At 44.8% G+C, this 17,121-nt stretch overlaps 1 protein-coding gene across 3 annotated transcripts in view; it reads left to right on the forward strand.

The window, feature by feature from the left end:
- The first annotated feature begins 27 nt into the window (after nucleotides 1–27).
- ARHGEF40 (Rho guanine nucleotide exchange factor 40) overlaps nucleotides 28–17,121 on the forward strand; it is a 236,045-nt gene continuing 218,951 nt past the window's right edge. For 2 of the 3 annotated variants that reach the window (XM_056528602.1, XM_056528604.1), the window contains exon 1: nucleotides 97–165. In XM_056528602.1, the coding sequence (XP_056384577.1) occupies nucleotides 139–165 (27 nt within the window). In that variant the 5' untranslated portion in view covers nucleotides 97–138. Of the gene's footprint in view, nucleotides 535–17,121 lie in introns of all 3 variants that reach the window. The other variant, XM_056528603.1, reaches the window with a different exon arrangement.

Genomic DNA, 17,121 nt, shown 5'->3' on the forward strand with positions numbered 1-17,121 from the left:
GCTCCACTGTAATAATGTGAGTTGAAAGAGACTGGCCAGCTCTAATGTGTGAGGAGAAAGAGACAGTTCAACTGTAATGTGTGACGAGAAAGACAGCCTGAATGTAATGTGTGAGAAGAAAGAGACAGTCCAACTGTAATGTGTGAGGAGAAAGACAGCCTGAATGTAATGTGTGAGGAGAAAGAGACAGTCCAACTGTAATGTGTGAGGAGAAACAGCCCAACAGTAATGTGTGGGAACAAGTTGGCATTTGACTGTAGGGAGCTGGGAGACGGCAGTAAGAGGAAAGGTAGTATAAAAGCCGGGAGAACAAATCACAGAGCCCGAGGGGCGGTGAGGCGAGAAGAGGGGGGCGCCGGGCTCAAGCTCTCCCCCTCACAGGTCCCCCAGTGTGAGCAGAGAGAGAGAGAGGAAGGCAGGAGGAGATGCTGCGCGGAGACCGCTGTCTGAGACTGTCACCAAGAGAGAGCACCGCAGGACCCGGCACACAGACACTCGCATAGATATGTGACTGCACATCCGCAGCAAGACATGGTGAGGGTGGCACTGCCCTGCCGGCCACTGGCTCACTCCCGTCTGCCCTCCTCCCTGTGTCTGTCTCTTTCCTCCTCTCCTTGCTATTTCTTTGTTTCTGTCTCGCTCCATCTCCTCCTAAATCTGTTTCCAGTTTATTGCTCCGCTCCATGTACTTCCTATGTAGTGGATGGACTCCGTGTTGCAGGGCTGTGTGAGGTGAGGGGAGTTGTGTTACTGTAGGTCAGTACGCGGTGACACTGGGGGTCTGCTCCATCCACTTCTACATAGAACTATTGGCCGCCTTCTCCTCCCTGCAGCGCTCTGCTCTCCGGACTCTGGGATCCTCTGTCTCCCTCACATCACTCCTCTGTCTCCCTCTCTGCAGGAAGAAATGAGCTCACACGTTTAATGGTTTGCAGCTGGTGTTATGGCTGAGAAAGGACACACACAGACATGGCAGAAAACGCTGCCTCTAACACACAGCTTCCCTATGTGCGTTCACAGTGTTCACACATGGCGCTTTCCATGCAGTTGCAGTTTTTTCTTGTTATAAAAACAAGCAGCTACAACAGCAGCTCTCAGCCATAACACATGCTAATCCGCATCAAAACTGTCCTATGTGACCACAGCTTAAAGATTGTATTAGGGAATAGCCTAACATCTCCGATATGTTAGTCACTTCCTATATTTTGTCTGTGTTTTCATTGCATTTTAAAGGTCAGGGAAAAATGCATCACAGTTGGGTTTTTGATAGTTATTGATCACAAGTTAAGCATTCTATGGTTGTGTTCACACACGTGTAACTTGCTGCAGATTTCCCACTGCAGGAAATCCACAGAAAGTTACCTCACCAGTCACTTGTATGGACCCATGGACAGAACACAATAGTGTTTGATTTTAAAACATCCATGGGGTCTAGCGTGCTCCTTTACTTTCCATCAGACAACTACATGTCACTGTGTAGTATATGTTTCTTTTGCAATGGGAGCCCATTGGGCATTGGATAACACAATGGCCGGCATTTATCATTGTAGGTGTAAGTGAAGCATTTATCATTGTAGGTGTAAGTGAAGCATTTTTCTACACCCTTATTTGTGTGCTGGTAATGTGTAGGAGAACCAAATGTATTAAATGGTCACAGAGCATTTAATACATTTTGTGAAGGTCACATTTTCTTAAATTTCTCTCTTCACATACACCAAAAAGCTATGCCAAGTCTGGGCTGGTGTAGTTTTAGAGACTTTGGGGGAGATTTATCAAACCCAGTCCAGAGGAAAATTCCCCAGTTGCCCATAGCAACCAATCAGATCGCTTCTTTAATTTTGCAGAGGCCTTGTTATAAATGAAAGAAGAGATCTGATTGGTTGCTATGGGCAACTGGGCAACTTTTCCTCTGGACAGGTTTTTATAAATCTCCCCCTTTAAGGGTACGTTGACACGTGCAGATTTTCGCAGCGTATTTCGCTGCAGATCCGCCACTGAAGGACCTCTATATGCTGCCTTTATTTGTGCCTGCTCGGAGCGGCAATACGCTGCTCCGAGCAGACACACTGCGATGTGCGTGTCGCCGCGCATGCGCGGTGTACTCTCACACATCGCGGCCCCTACTTCTGCTCAATGAGCTAGGCCGCAAGGCGGTAACTGTCACATCGCACTGTGTCTGCTCGGAGCGGCGTATTGCCGCTCCGAGCAACCACATGTAAAGGCAGCATATAGAGGTCCTTCAGCGGCGGATCTGCAGCGAAATACGCAGCCAAAATCTGCACGTATGAACGTACCCTAAGGGTGCATTCACACGCTATTACTAGCAGCGGGTTTCACGCTGCGGGAAACCTGCTGCAAGTTGCACTACCATTGATTTGAATGGGTCCGCAGTCAGTCCGCAATAGTGTTTGCGGACCCATTTAACCCCTTAAGGACTCAGGGTTTTTCCGATTTTTGCACTTACCTTTTAAAAATCATAACCCTTTCAATTTTCCACCTAAAAATCCATATTATGGCTTATTTTTTGTGTCGCAAATTCTACTTTGCAGTGACATTAGTCATTTTACCCAAAAATGCACGGCGAAACGGAAAAAAAATCATTGTGCAACAAAATCGAAAAAAAAAACGCCATTTTGTAACTTTTGGGGGCTTCCGTTTCTACGCAGTGCATATTTTGGTAAAAATTACACCTTATCATTATTCTGTAGGTCCATACGGTTAAAATGATACCCTACTTATATAGGTTTGATTTTGTCGTACTTCTGGAAAAAATCATAACTACATGCAGGAAAATTTATACGTTTAAAAATGTCATCTTCTGACCCCTATAACTTTTTTATTTTTCCATGTACAGTGCGGTATGAGGACTCATTTTTTGCGCCGTGATCTGAAATTTTTATCGGTATGATTTTTGTTTTGATCTGACTTTTTGATCACTTTTTATTCATTTTTTTAATGGTATAAAAAGTGACCAAAATACGCTTTTTTGGACTTTGGAATTTTTTTGCGCGTACGCCATTGACCGTGCGGTTTAATTAATGATATATTTTTATAGTTCGGACATTTACGCATGCGGCGATACCACATATGTTTATTTTTTATTTTTTTTTACACTGTTTTATTTTTTTTATCGGAAAAGGGGGGTGATTCAAACTTTTATTAGGGAAGGGGTTAAATGACCTTTATTAACAGGGACCTATAACACTGCACACACTGATCTCCTATGCTGATCACTGGCGTGTATTAACACGCCTGTGATCAGCATTATCGGCGCTTGACTGCTCCTGCCTGGATCTCAGGCACGGAGCAGTCATTCGTCGATCGGACACCGAGGAGGCAGGTAAGGGCCCTCCCGGTGTCCGGTCAGCTGTTCGGGACGCCGCGATTTCACCGCGGCGGTCCTGAACAGCCCGACTGAGCAGCCGGGTCACTTTCAGTTTCACTTTAGAAGCGGCAGTCAGCTTTGACCGCCGCTTCTCAAGGGTTAATACCGCACATCGCCACGATCGGCGATGTGTGGTATTAGCCGCGGGTCCCGGCCGTTGATGAGCGCCGGGACCGACGCGATATGATGCAGGATCGCGGCGCGATCCCGCTTCATATCGCGGGAGCCGGCGCAGGACGTAAATATACGTCCTGCGTCGTTAAGGGGTTAAATGAATGGTAGCGTAACTCGCAGCGGGTTTCCCGCAGCAGGTAACTTGCTGCTAGCTACTAGTGTGTGAATGCACCCTTAAGTGGCTTTGCGCCTTTTCACAAAAAGCGTAGTTCATAAAACCCATCCATATCATGTGTATTGCCAAAATCGGTTGATTGCAACTCAAAAACCAGCAAATGCGCAAATAAACCCTGCTTGCGTCTTTTTTGAACCTTTTCTAGACACAAAAAACAGTCTAAAGACAATGATAAATGTTGCCCTATATGTATAGTAGTTTAGGTATACATCAGGAGTTCTGACATGTTCATGCGGTGGATTTTCTGCTATTCCATTTAAAAAAGCAGACTGCAGATTTGCAGAATTCCAGCAGAATTTCTTTCAAGGTGATTTTAGTACGTACCTGGCAGACTGTAATGGACATGCTTAGGAAGGATCTGCGCTTGTCTTGGGGCTAAATGGCTATGTCATGAGATTACCATAACACTGTGGCTAGCTGTTTGTGAACTGGTATTTCCTGTTTGGCTTCTCTTTTTTTGACTAAAAATCCCACAATTCCATCTTCCTCACTCCCACACATTAGCCACCCCACCCATTGAAACATAAATGAGCGGCATCCATTCAAAAGACCTGTGGTTTTCAATCAGGGTGCCTACAGCTGTTGCATTACTTGCAGATTGATCTCTCCACCCATTGAAGCAGACAGGCTCCCTGTCTTCAGCTGACTAGTGAGTCAGGTCTCGGCCGCATTGCAGCCTGGGAAAAATCCGAGACAACAGTCATTTTGTATGCTGTTAAAAATAAATATTGGAGTGAAAATCACAGAATTGTGAGAAAACCATCACACACAGGTACAGACACTATATTATGAACTACACTAACTTTACAACCCTGTTGAATAGTCAAACAAGAAAAAATCCTGGAATACCCCTTTAAAATAATTTTTCGAGCTTTAAAAACTCTGTATCCTACCTTTCCCCTTGCTCACATTGTGTGAGCTCCCGGCAGGAGAAAGTGGGCGTTCCCCAGCAGGCGTGTCACTAAAGCCTGTGAGAGCTGTGCCTTGCCATGCCTTGCCTTTAAAAAATCATAACTCTTTTCAATTTTGCACCTAAAAATCCATATGATGGCTTATTTTTTACGCCACCAATTCTACTTTGTAATTACGTCAGTTTATCTTTATTCTGTAGGTCCATACGATTAAAATGATACCCTACTTATATAGGTTGGGTTTTGTCATCTTCAGACCCCTATAACTTTTTTATTTTTCCGCGTATGGGGCGGTATGAGGGCTAATTTTTTGCGCCGTGATCTGAAGTTTTTAGCGGTACCATTATTGCATTGATAGGACTTATTGATGCACTATTTTGGACTTTGGATTTTTTTGCGCGTACGCCATTGACCGTGCGGTTTAATTAATAATATATTTTTATAATTCGGACATTTCCGCACGCGGCGATACCATATATGTTTATTTTTATTTACACTTTTTTTTTATGGGAAAAGGGGGGTGATTAAAACTTTTAATAGGGAAGGGGTTAAATGATCTTTATTCACTTTTTTTTTCCACTTTTTTTTTGCAGTGTTATAGCTCCTATAGGGACCTATAACACTGCACACACTGATCTTTTACATTGATCAATGGTTTCTCTTTGGAAACCAGTGATCAATGATTCTGACTCTTGACTGCTCATGCCTCGATCTCAGGCACTGAGCAGTCATTCGGCGATCGGACAGCGAGGAGGCAGGTAGGGACCCTCCAGCTGTCCTGTAAGCTGTTCGATATTCTGCGATTTCGCCGCGGCTATCCCGAACAGCTCCCTGAGCTAACCGGCATGCTTTCACTTTAGACGCGGCGTTCAACTTTGAACGCCGCGTCTAAAGGGTTAATAGCGCGCGGCACCGTGATCAATGCCACGCGCTATTAGCCAAGGGTCCCGGCCGTTGTTAGATTGTTAGAGGCCGGGCCCGACCCGCTATGACGCGTGGCCCCGCGTTCTAGATCGGGAGCGGACACCTGACATACAGGTACGTCATGTGTCCTTAAGGAGTTAAAAGACCATGGGTTTTCTCATTTGTGCACTTTCATTTTTTCCTCCTCACCTTCTAATCATAGGGGGACATTTATCATTGTTTGCTTATGTATTCCTTTTTTTAGTTCTTTTTTCCTTACAATTGTTTTGCTTATGTGCAAAAAATAAATAAATAAATAAATAAAATAAAAAATAGCTTGCGTGAAAAATTTATCAACAGGCTGAAACCAGTTGATAAATACTATCAACTGGTTTCAGCCTGTTGATACATTTTTCACGCAAGCTATTTTTTTTTTTGCTTTGGTAGTGGCTTTTTCTGCTCCATGTCTGAGCTGGAGTAAATTTAGTAGGTTTTTTCATGCGATTCAACTTGGTTTGCGACTTTCGCACTTGATAAATCTCTGACCACTGCAAGTCAAAAATCAGTTTTTGCTGTGATAGGCATGTTTTTTTTTTTTTTTTGCTTAGGGAAATGCACAATCAAAAAGTCGCACAAAAATAGAGTAGTGGCACTTGCGAATTTTTTGCAACAATTTTAAGAAAAAAACCTACTAAATGCTTTGATAAATGTCCCCCATAGTACATAAGATTTTTGTATTTTTGCTCCACCAATATTAGTTTGTAAAACCATAAATCTCTTTTTGGTAAAAATGACACCATATCTTTATTCTGTAGAGGATTCTGCAAGGATACCTAATTTATATAGGTTTGATTTGATTTTACTACTTAAAATTAATTATAACCACATGCACCAATATAAGTATGTTTAACCCTTTCATGACCCAGCTATTTATTTATTTTTTTCTGGCTCACTTTTTTTCCCTCCTTACTTTCTAAGACCTATAACTTTTTATGTTTCGACTGAAAAAGTTGTATTGGGGCTTATTTTTTGCGTGACAAGTTGTGCTTTCCACCGATTACATTTTTTATTTTTTTTTTATCATACAATGTATTACAAAGCCAGAAAAAAAAAAATGTTTTGTATGGCACAAATTTTTTTTTGAGTTCAAAACATGGTAAATTTGACATTCCATCTTTATTCTATGAGTCAGTACCATTCCAATGATACCAAACTTGAATAATTTTTATTTAGTTTTATGGTTAAAAAAAAATGTAAACCTTGAAAAATAAAAAACAAACTTTGCTCATTACCATGTTCTCACCCCTATATCTTTATTTTTCCACTATGGAGCTGTGTTAGGGTTTGTTTTTTTGTGCCATAAGCTGTAGTTTTTAACGGTACCACTTTTGTGTAGTCCTGGCTTTTTAATCACTTTTTAATAAAAAAAATTTTATATATGTAATGTAACAAAAAATCAGCAATTCTGGCATTTGGAATTTTTTTGCATTTACGCCGTTCATCGTGCAGGATCAGAAACATAATAATTTAATAGTTCGGACAATTGTGTATTTTTTTGTTTTTACAGTTTGTATTTAAAAAATGTGAAAAGGGGGGTGATTTGAATTTTTATTAGGTGAGGGATTTTTTTATATTTTTAAAAACATTTTTTATACACATTTTTTGGCCCCCCCTAGGGGCCTATCATAAGCCATTCCTGCCAAAGGGAGCCCTAAGCAATCACAGAGCCTGGGAAAATGCCTAGGACAAGGTAATTCCTCGGGCTTCCCTAGCAACTCATAATGTAATTGGGGGGGGGGGGGGGGGGGGCGCTATGGGACCACTAGACACTAGGGAATAATGTTTAAATGCCATGATCTGTATAGATGGCATACCATTTTGGAAACTACACCCCTCAAGGCATGTAACAAGGGGTTCAGTGAGCCTTAACACCCCACAGGTGTTTGACAACTTTTCGTTAGTGTGATGTTTAAATGAAAAAAAAAAATTCTTCACTAAAGTGCAGTTTTTTCCCAATATTTACCATTTTTACAAAGGGTAATGGGAGAAAATGCCCCTCAAAATTTGTAACCTCATCTCTTCTGAGTAGGGAAATACCCCATGTTAGGACGTAAAATGCTCTGCAGGTGAACTACAATCCTCAGAAGAGAGGGAGTCACATTTGGCTTTTGGAAAGCAAATTTTGCTGAAATGGTTTTTGGGGGCATGTCGCATTTAGGAAGCCCCTATGGTGCCAGAACAGCAAAAAAGAAAAACACATGGCATACTATTTTGGAAACTACACCCCTAAAGGAACGTAACAAGGGGTACAGTGAGCCTTAACACCTCACAGGTCTTTGACAACTTTTTGTTAAATTGGATAATAGGAGAAAATTACCCCCAAAATTTGTAACCCCATTTCTTTTGAGTATGGAAATACCCCATGTGTGGAAGTCAAGTGCTCTGCTGGTGCACTACAATGCTCAGAAGAGGATGAGCGCCATTGAGCTTTTGGAAAGAGAATTTGTTTGGAATGGAAGTCGGGGGCCATGTGTGTTTACAAAGCCCCCCGTGGTGCCAGAACGGTGGAACCCCCCCCCCCCCCCACATGTGATGCTATTTTGGAAACTACACCCCTCACAGAATTTAATAAGGGGTGCAGTGAGTATTTTCACCCCACTGGCGTTTGACAGATCTTTGGGCTGTGCAAATGAAAAATTACATTTTCATGGACCACTGTTCAAAAAATCTGTCAGATACCTGTGGGGTGTAAATGCTCACTGTACCCCTTATTAAATTACATGGGGTGTAGTTTGCAAAATGCGGTCACATTGGGGGGGGGGGGTACATTGTTCTGGCACTATGGATGCTTTGTAAACACACGTGGCCTTCAATTCTGGACAAAATTTTCTCTCCAAAAGCCCAATGGCGCTCCTTCTCTTCTGAGCATTGTAGAGAGCCAGCAGAGCACTTTACATCCACATATGGGGTATGTTCTTACCCAGAAGAAATGGAGTTACAAATTTTGGGGGTCTTTTTTCATATTTTCCCTTGTGAAAATGAAACATTTAGGGTAACACCAGCATTTTAGTGAAAATTTTTTTTCATTTTCCCATCCAACTTTAACGAAAATTCTTCAAACAGCTGTGGGGTGTTAAGGCTCACTATACCCTTTGTTATGTTCTGTGAAGGGTGTAGTTTCCAAAATGGGGTCACATGTGGGTATTTATTTTTTGCGTTTATGTCAGAACGGCTGTTAAATCAGCCACCGCTGTGCAAATCACCAATTTAGGCCTCAAATGTAGTGCGCTCCCACTCCTGAGCCTTGTTGTGCGTCCTCAGAGCATTTTACGTCCACATATGAGGTATTTCCGTACTCAGGAAAAATTGTGTTACAAATTTTGGGGGTCTTTTTCCTTTTACCGCTTGTGAAAATAAAAAGTATGGGGCAACACCAGCATGTTAGTGTACATTTTTTTTTATTTTTTTACACCAACAGGCTGGTTTAGCCCCCAATTTTTCCTTTTCATAAGGGTTAAAAGGAGAAAAAGCCCCCCAAATTTTGTAGTGCAATTTCTCCCGATTACAGAAATACCCCATATGTGGCCCTAAACTGTTTCCTTGAAATACGGCAGGGCTCTGAAGTAAGAGAGCGCCATGCGCATTTGAGGACTAAATTAGGGATTGCATAGGGGTGGACATAGGGGTATTCTACGCCAGTGAGTCCCAAACAGGGTGCCTCCAGCTGTTGCTAAACTCCCAACATGCCTGGACAGTCAGTAGGGGGTCCGGAAATGCTGGGAGTTGTTGTTTTGCAACAGCTGGTGGCTCCGTTTTGGAAACACTGCCATACAATGTTTTTCATTTTTATTAGGGGGGGGGGGGGGCAGTTTAAGGGGGTGTATATGTAGTGTTTTAGCCTTTATTATGTGTTAGTGTAGTGTAGTGTTTTTAGGGTACATTCACACGGGCGGAGGTTTACAGAGTTTCCAGCGCAGGTCATACTTGAAGCAGGAAACTCTCTGTAAACCTGCCTGTGTGAATGTACCCTGTAAATTCACATGGGGGCAAACCTCCAGCTGTTTCAAAACTACAACTCCCAGCATGTACTGACAGACCGTGCATGCTGGGAGTTGTACTTTTGCTGGAGGCACACTGGTTGGAAAACCTTCAGTTAGGTTCTGTTACCTAACTCAGTATTTTCCAACCAGTGTGCCTCCAACTGTTGCCAAACTACAACTCCCAGCATGTACTGATCGCCGAAGGGCATGCTGGGATTTGCAGATTTGCAACATCTGGAGGGCTACAGTTTAGAGACCACTTCACAGTGACCTCCAAACTGTGGCCCTCCAGATGTTGCAAAACTACATATCCCAGATTGCCCAGACAACAAACTGCTGTGTGGGCATGCTAGGAGTTGTAGTTTTGCAAGATCTAGAGGGCCACAGTTTAGAGATCACTGCACAGTGATCTCCAAACTGTGACCCTCCAGCTCTTGCAAAACTACAAATCCCAGCATGCCCAAACAGCTGTCTGGGCATGCTGGGAGTTGTAGTTTTGCAACATCTGGAGGGCTACAGTTTAGAGACCACTGTATAGTGGTCTCAAACTGTAGCCCTCCAGATGTTGTTAGGCAACTCACCGGCTTCTGTAGTATCCAGGGAGCCTGATTGACTGGACTTCGGTGCCCGTCCTTGTCAGTATCGCTGTTCTGCCCGGCCTACTGTGGGTGGGCAGAACGGGGAAACCGAAAGTTAACCCTGCCCCCGATTTACTATTGGTCGTCGCTTCTTGATGACCAATAGCAGGGATAGAAGGGATGGCACTCCGGCCATCTCACTCCTATCCCTTCAGGGGGATCGTGAGTTTCTTGGACAACCCCAATCCCCCTTATTTTTCGGGTCCCCGGAGACCCGTATGATCCGGAATCGCCGGTGATTTGCGCCGATAGATATCAGCAATCACCCCGGTCCCGTCCCCGCCTGGCGCGTGGCAGGGCCCGAAATTCCCAGGGACGTACACGTACGTTCTTGGTCCTTAACTACTAGGTAGCTAGGACGTACGCATACGTCCTTGGTCCTTAAGGGGTTAACCAGTTAAAGCGATCTCTGATAGCAGGGGACATCTCCCAGTCATGCCGCGGACCCCTCCCCACCCGACCAATGACGTACATGACCCTATAACCTATTAATTTTTCCGCATGCGGGGATGTAGGAAGGCTCATTTTTTGCTCCGTGATCTGAAGTTTTTATTGGTACCATTCTTGTTTTGATGGGACTTTTTGATAACTTTTTATTAGTTTTTTAGGGTATACAAAATGACCCAAAATACGCAATTTTGGACTTTGGATTTTTTTTAAGTGTACGCTACTGACCGTTTAATTGTGTAATTTCGCTCCCGCTTTCTGACACCTCCGGTGATGGGAAGTTCCCTGAGCGCACGTCCAGGTCATCAGAAGCACATGTGCTGAGGACGTCTGTGTCTATGACACAGCGATCCCAGCACTGGCATAGAGAGGAGAGGCATGGCGGTAACGAGGCATTGTGAACCCCCAGCCACGCTTATCCGACTGTTGCTGACCACAAACTAAAATGATGTCCGGGCTAATGTACTATTAACCCCTTAAGGACTCAGCCCATTTTGGCCTTAAGGACTCAGACAATTTAATTTTAAGTTTTCATTTTTTCCTCCTCGCCTTCTAAAAATCATAACTCTTTTATATTTTCATCGCCAGACTAGTATGAGGGCTTGTTTTTTGCGCGACCAGTTGTCCTTTGTAATGACATAACTCATTATATCGTAAAATGTATGGCGCAACCAAAAAACACTTTTTGTGGGGAAATTAAAAAGAAAAACGCAATTTTGTTAATTTTGGAAGGTTTCGTTTTCAGGCCGTACAATTTACGGTAAAAATGATGTGTGTTATTTATTCTGAGGGTCAATACGATTAAAATGATACCCATTATTACATACCGTATATACTCGAGTATAAGCCGAGTTTTTCAGCACAATTTTTCGTGCTGAAAACACCCCCCCGGCTTATACTCGAGTGAACTCTCCACCCGCAGTGGTCTTCAACCTGTGGACCTCCAGAGGTTTCAAAACTACAACTCCCAGCAAGCCCGGGCAGCCATCGGCTGTCCGGGCTTGCTGGGAGTTGTAGTTTTGAAACCTCCGGAGGTCCGCAGGTTGAAGACCACTGCGGCCTTCGACATCATCCAGCCCCCTCTCACCCCCTTTAGTTCTGTACAGTACTCACCTCCGCTCGGCGCTGGTCCGGTCCTGCAGGACTGTCCGGAGAGGAGGTGGTCCCGTGGAATAGTGGTTCCGGGCTGCTATCTTCACCGGGGAGGCCTCTTCTAAGCGCTTCGGGCCCGGCCCCAGAATAGTCACGTTGCCTTGACAACGACGCAGAGGTACGTTCATTGCCAATGTACTTCTGCGTCATTGTCAAGGCAACGCCTCTATTCCGGGCCGGAAGCGCGGAGAAGAGGCGCCCCCGGTGAAGATAGCAGCCCGGAACCACTATCCCACCGGACCACCTCCTCTCCGGACAGCCCTGCAGGACCGGACCAGCGCCGAGCGGAGGTGAGTACTGTATAGAACTAAAGGGGGGTGAGAGGGGGCTGGATGATGTCGAAGGCCGCAGTGGTCTTCAACCTGCGGACCTCCGGAGGTTTCAAAACTACAACTCCCAGCAAGCCCGGACAGCCGATGGCTGCCCGGGCTTGCTGGGAGTTGTAGTTTTGAAACCTCTGGAGGTCCGCAGGTTGAAGACCACTGAGGGCGGATGATGAGAAGAGGATGATGAAGGGGGGGGTGTGGGATGATGACAAGAGGATGATTAAGGGGGGGGGGGGGGGTGGGGATGATGAAGGGGGGTGTGTGGGATGATTACAAGGAGATGATGAAGGGGGGGGGGTGTGGGATGATTACAAGTGGATGATGAAGGGGGGGGGGGTGTGGGATGATTACAAGGGGATGATGAAGGGGGGGTGGGGATGATGACAAGGGGATGATGAAGGGGGGATGTGTGGGATGATGACAAGGGGATGATGAAGGGGGGATGTGTGGGATGATGACAAGGGGATGATGAAGGGGGGTGGGGATGATGACAAGGGGATGATGAAGGGGGGATGTGTGGGATGATAAGGGGATGATGAAGGGGGGTGTGGGATGATGACAAGGGGATGATGAAGGGGGGTGGGGATGATGACAAGGGGATGATGAAGGGGGGTGGGGATGATGACAAGGGGATGTTGAAGGGGGGTGGGGATGATGACAAGGGGATGATGAAGGGGGGATGTGTGGGATGATGACAAGGGGATGATGACAGCTGATGATGATGAGGGTCTGGATGATGACAGGGGGGGATGATGTATTTCCCACCCTAGGCTTATACTCGAGTCAATAACTTTTTTTTTTTCCTGGGATTTTGGGTTGAAATTAGGGGTCTCGGCTTATACTCGGGTCGGCTTATACTCGAGTATATACGGTACTTTTATATTATTGTTGTACGGGATCATTAACATTTTATTTTAATAGTTCGGACATTTACGCACGCGGCGATACCAAATATGTCTATAAAATAAATTTTTTATGCTTTTTGGGGGTAAAATAGGAAAAAACGGACGTTTTACTTTTTTATTGGGGGAGGGGATTTTTCACTTTTTTTTTACTTTAACATTTTTTAACATTTTTTTTTTTACACTTGAATAGTCCCCATAGGGGACTATTCATAGCAATACCATGATTGCTAATACTGATCTGTTCTATGTATAGGACATAGAACAGATCAGTGTTATCGGCGATCTTCTGCTCTGGTCTGCTCGATCTCAGACCAGAGCAGAAGACGCCGGGAGCCGGAAGCAGGAAGGTGAGGGGACCTCCGTGCGGCGTTCAGAATGATCGGATCCCCGCAGCAGCGCTGCGGGCGATCCGATCGTTCATTTAAATCGCGCACTGCCGCAGATGCCGGGATCTGTATTGATCCCGGCACCTGAGGGGTTAATGGCGGACGCCCGCGAGATCGCGGGCATCGGCCATTGCCGGCGGGTCCCTGGCTGCGATCAGCAGCCGGGATCAGCCGCGCATGACACGGGCATCGCTCCGATGCCCGCGATTATGCACAGGACGTAAATGTACGTCCTGGTGCGTTAAGTACCACCGCACCAGGACGTACATTTACGTCCTGCGTCCTTAAGGGGTTAAAGGGGTACTCCGGTGGAAAACATTTTTTTTTTATCAACTGGTGCCATAAAGTTAAAAGTTAAACAGATTTGTAAATTACTTCTATTTAAAAATCTTAATCCTTCCAGTACTTATCAACTGCTGTTTAATACAGAGGAAGTTCATTTACCACAGTGCTCACTGCTGACCCCTCTGTCCATGTCAGGAACTGTCCAGAGCAGGAACAAATCTCCATAGCAAACCTATCCTGCTCTGGACAGTTCCTGACATGGACAGATGTGTCAGCAGTGAGCACTGTGGTAAATGAACTTCCTCTGTATTATACAGCAGCTGAAGTATTGGAAGGATTACGTTTTTTTAATAGAAGTCATTTACAAATCTGTTTAACTTTTCTGGCACCAGTTGATTAAAGAAAAAATGTTTTCCACTGGAGTACCCCTTTAACAGTACTATCATGTTAATTGTGTGGGGGTTATAAAAAAAAAAAAAATTGTGACAGAACTCTGACTCAATTTCCTGCAAAAAAAAAACACAGAAAAAGTGGCTTGTTCCTTTTTTTTGCAACACTGACAAATCTGGCATGCATTTTTTAAAGGGAACTTGCCAGGTCCCTGGGGCCTCAAATACCACCCCAGGACCTGCAGGTCAGCAGAACAAGTTTCAAACACTGGTCTTGATTTATCAGACTGTGAAAAAAAATGTACAATGATTTACCCATAGCAGCCAATCACAGCTCAGATTTCACTTTACCAGAGCTTATTAGTTGAGCTGTGATTGGCTGCTGTGGAAAAATCACTCAATTTTTTCTCCCATAGTTTGATAAATCTGGGCCACTGTCTCCTATGGTCTTTAAACCCCTTAAAGTGTACCTGTCATAAATAAAAAGTTTTTATGTAATGTAGAACAGCCATAGCCAGCAGGGGTGAGGTGGCACTGGTGCCACCTCACGATCGCCCTGATTCGTCAGCCGGATTACCGGCCGACCAATCAGGGCGCCTGCTGCGGGTGTCACTCCCGCAACCCGCTCCGCCCCTCTTCCGGAGGACGTGAGCGGGTGCGAGATGTGCACCCCGGGTGCTGGGGACCCCGATCCCCAGCGTTAATGTAGGGATCGGGGCCCCAGGAGCGACGGCAGTGGCGCCGGACTGACCTGCGCGGCGTGGATCAGCAGCAGTAGGAGGTCAGTGACAGCCTCCTGCTGTTGCTTAGCAACAGCTCCCAGCATGCACAAAGGGCATGCGTGGAGCTGTAGTTATGCAACAGGAGGAGGCAGACCACCACAACTCCCAGCATTCCCTTATGGGCATGCTGGGACTTATGGTTTTGCAACAGCTGGAGGCACATTTTTTCTATGGAAAAGTGTACCTTCAGCTGTTGTATAACTACAACTCCCAGCTTGCACAATCAGCTAAAGTGCATGCTGGGAGTTGTAGTGGTGCATCTGGTGGTTGCATAACTACAACTCCCAGCATGCCGTTGGCTGTCGGGGACTTCTGAGAGTTGTAGTTTTGCAACAGCTGAAGGCACACTGAGTTAAGTAGCAAACCAGTGTGTCTCCAGCTGTTGCATAACTACAATCCCCAGAACCCCCAGCCAAAGTAGTATGCCTCCAGCTGTTGCATAACTACAAGACCCAGCATGCCCTTCCGCTGTCCGTACATGCTGGGGGTTGTAGCTTTTGCAACAGCTGAAGGCACACTGGTTGCAAAACACTGAATTTGTTACCAAACTCGGTGTTTCACAACCAGTGTGCCTCCAGCTGTTGCAAAACTACAACTCCCAGCATGCACTGATAGACCGTACATGCTGGGAGTTGTAGTTTTTGCAACAGCTGGATGTTTCTCCCCCCCAATGTGAATGTACAGGGTACACTCACATGGGCAGAGGATTACAGTAAGTATCCGGCTGCAAGTTTGAGCTGCAGCAAATTTTCTGCCGCAGCTCAAACTGCCAGCGAGAAACTACTGTGAACCCCCTGCCCGTGTGACTGTACCCTAAAAACACTACACTACACTACCAAAAAATAAAATAAAAAGTAAAAAAACACTACATATACACATACCCCTACACAGCCCCCCTCCCCAATAAAAAAGAAAAACGTCTGGTACGCCACTGTTTCCAAAATGGAGCCTCCAGCTGTTGCAAAACAACTACTCCCAGTATTGCCAGATAACCGTTGACTGTCCAGGCATGCTGGGAGTTTTACAACAGCTGGAGGCACCCTGTTTGGGAATCACTGGCGTAGAATACCCCTTTGTCCAACCCTATGCAAGTCCCTAATTTAGGCCTCAAATGCGCATGGCGCTCTCACTTTGGAGCCCTGTCGTATTTCAAGGCAACAGTTTAGGGTCACATATGGGGTATCGCTGTACTCGGGAGAAATTGTGTTACAAATTTTGGGGGGTATTTTCTGCTATTACCCTTTTTAAAAATGGAAAAATTTTGGGAAACCAAGCATTTTAGGTAAAATTTTTTTTTTTTTTTTACAGATGCAAAAGTCGTGAATCACCTGTAGGGTATTAAGGTTCACATTACCCCTTGTTACGTTCCCCGAGGGGTCTAGTTTCCAAAATGGTATGCCATGTGTTTTTTTTTTGCTGTCCTGGCACCATAGGGGCTTCCTAAATGCGGCATGCCCCCAGAGCAAAATTTGCTTTCAACAAGCCAAATGTGACTCCTTCTCTTCTGAGACCTGTAGTGCGCCAGCAGAGCACTTTTCACCCCCATATGGGGTGTTTTCTGAATCGGGAGAAATTGGGCTTCAAATTTTCGGGGGTATTTTCTGCTATTATCCTTTTTAAAAATGTAAAATTTTTGGGAAACCAAGCATTTTAGGTAAAAATGTATTATTTTTTTTACATATGCAAAAGTCGTGAATCACCTGTGGGGTATTAAGGTTCACTTTACCTCTTGTTACGTTCCCCGAGGGGTCTAGTTTCCAAAATGGTATGCCATGTGTTTTTTTTTTTTTGCTGTCCTGGCACCATAGGGGCTTCCTAAAGGGGACATGCCCCCCAAAAACCATTTGTTGCTCCTTCCCTGCTGAGCCGTTTACTGCGCCCGCCGAACACTTAACATAGACATATGAGGTATGTGCTTACTCGAGAGAAATTGGGTTTCAAATAAAAGTAAAACGTTTCTCCTTTTTATCCCTTGCAAAAATTCAAAAATTGGGTCTACAAGAACATGCAAGTGTAAAAAATGAAGATTGTGAATATTCTCCTTCACTTTGCTGCTATTCCTGTGAAACACCTAAAGGGTTAATACACTTATTGAATGTCATTTTGAATACTTTGGGGGGTGTAGTTTTTATAATGGGGTCATTTATGGGGTATTTCTAATATGAAGATCCTTCAAATCCGCTTCAAACCTGAACTGGTCCCTGAAAAATTTTGAGTTTGGAA

The sequence above is a fragment of the Hyla sarda genome, chromosome 1 (assembly GCF_029499605.1).
Source record: "Hyla sarda isolate aHylSar1 chromosome 1, aHylSar1.hap1, whole genome shotgun sequence".
NCBI classification, from domain to species: Eukaryota; Metazoa; Chordata; class Amphibia; order Anura; family Hylidae; genus Hyla; species Hyla sarda.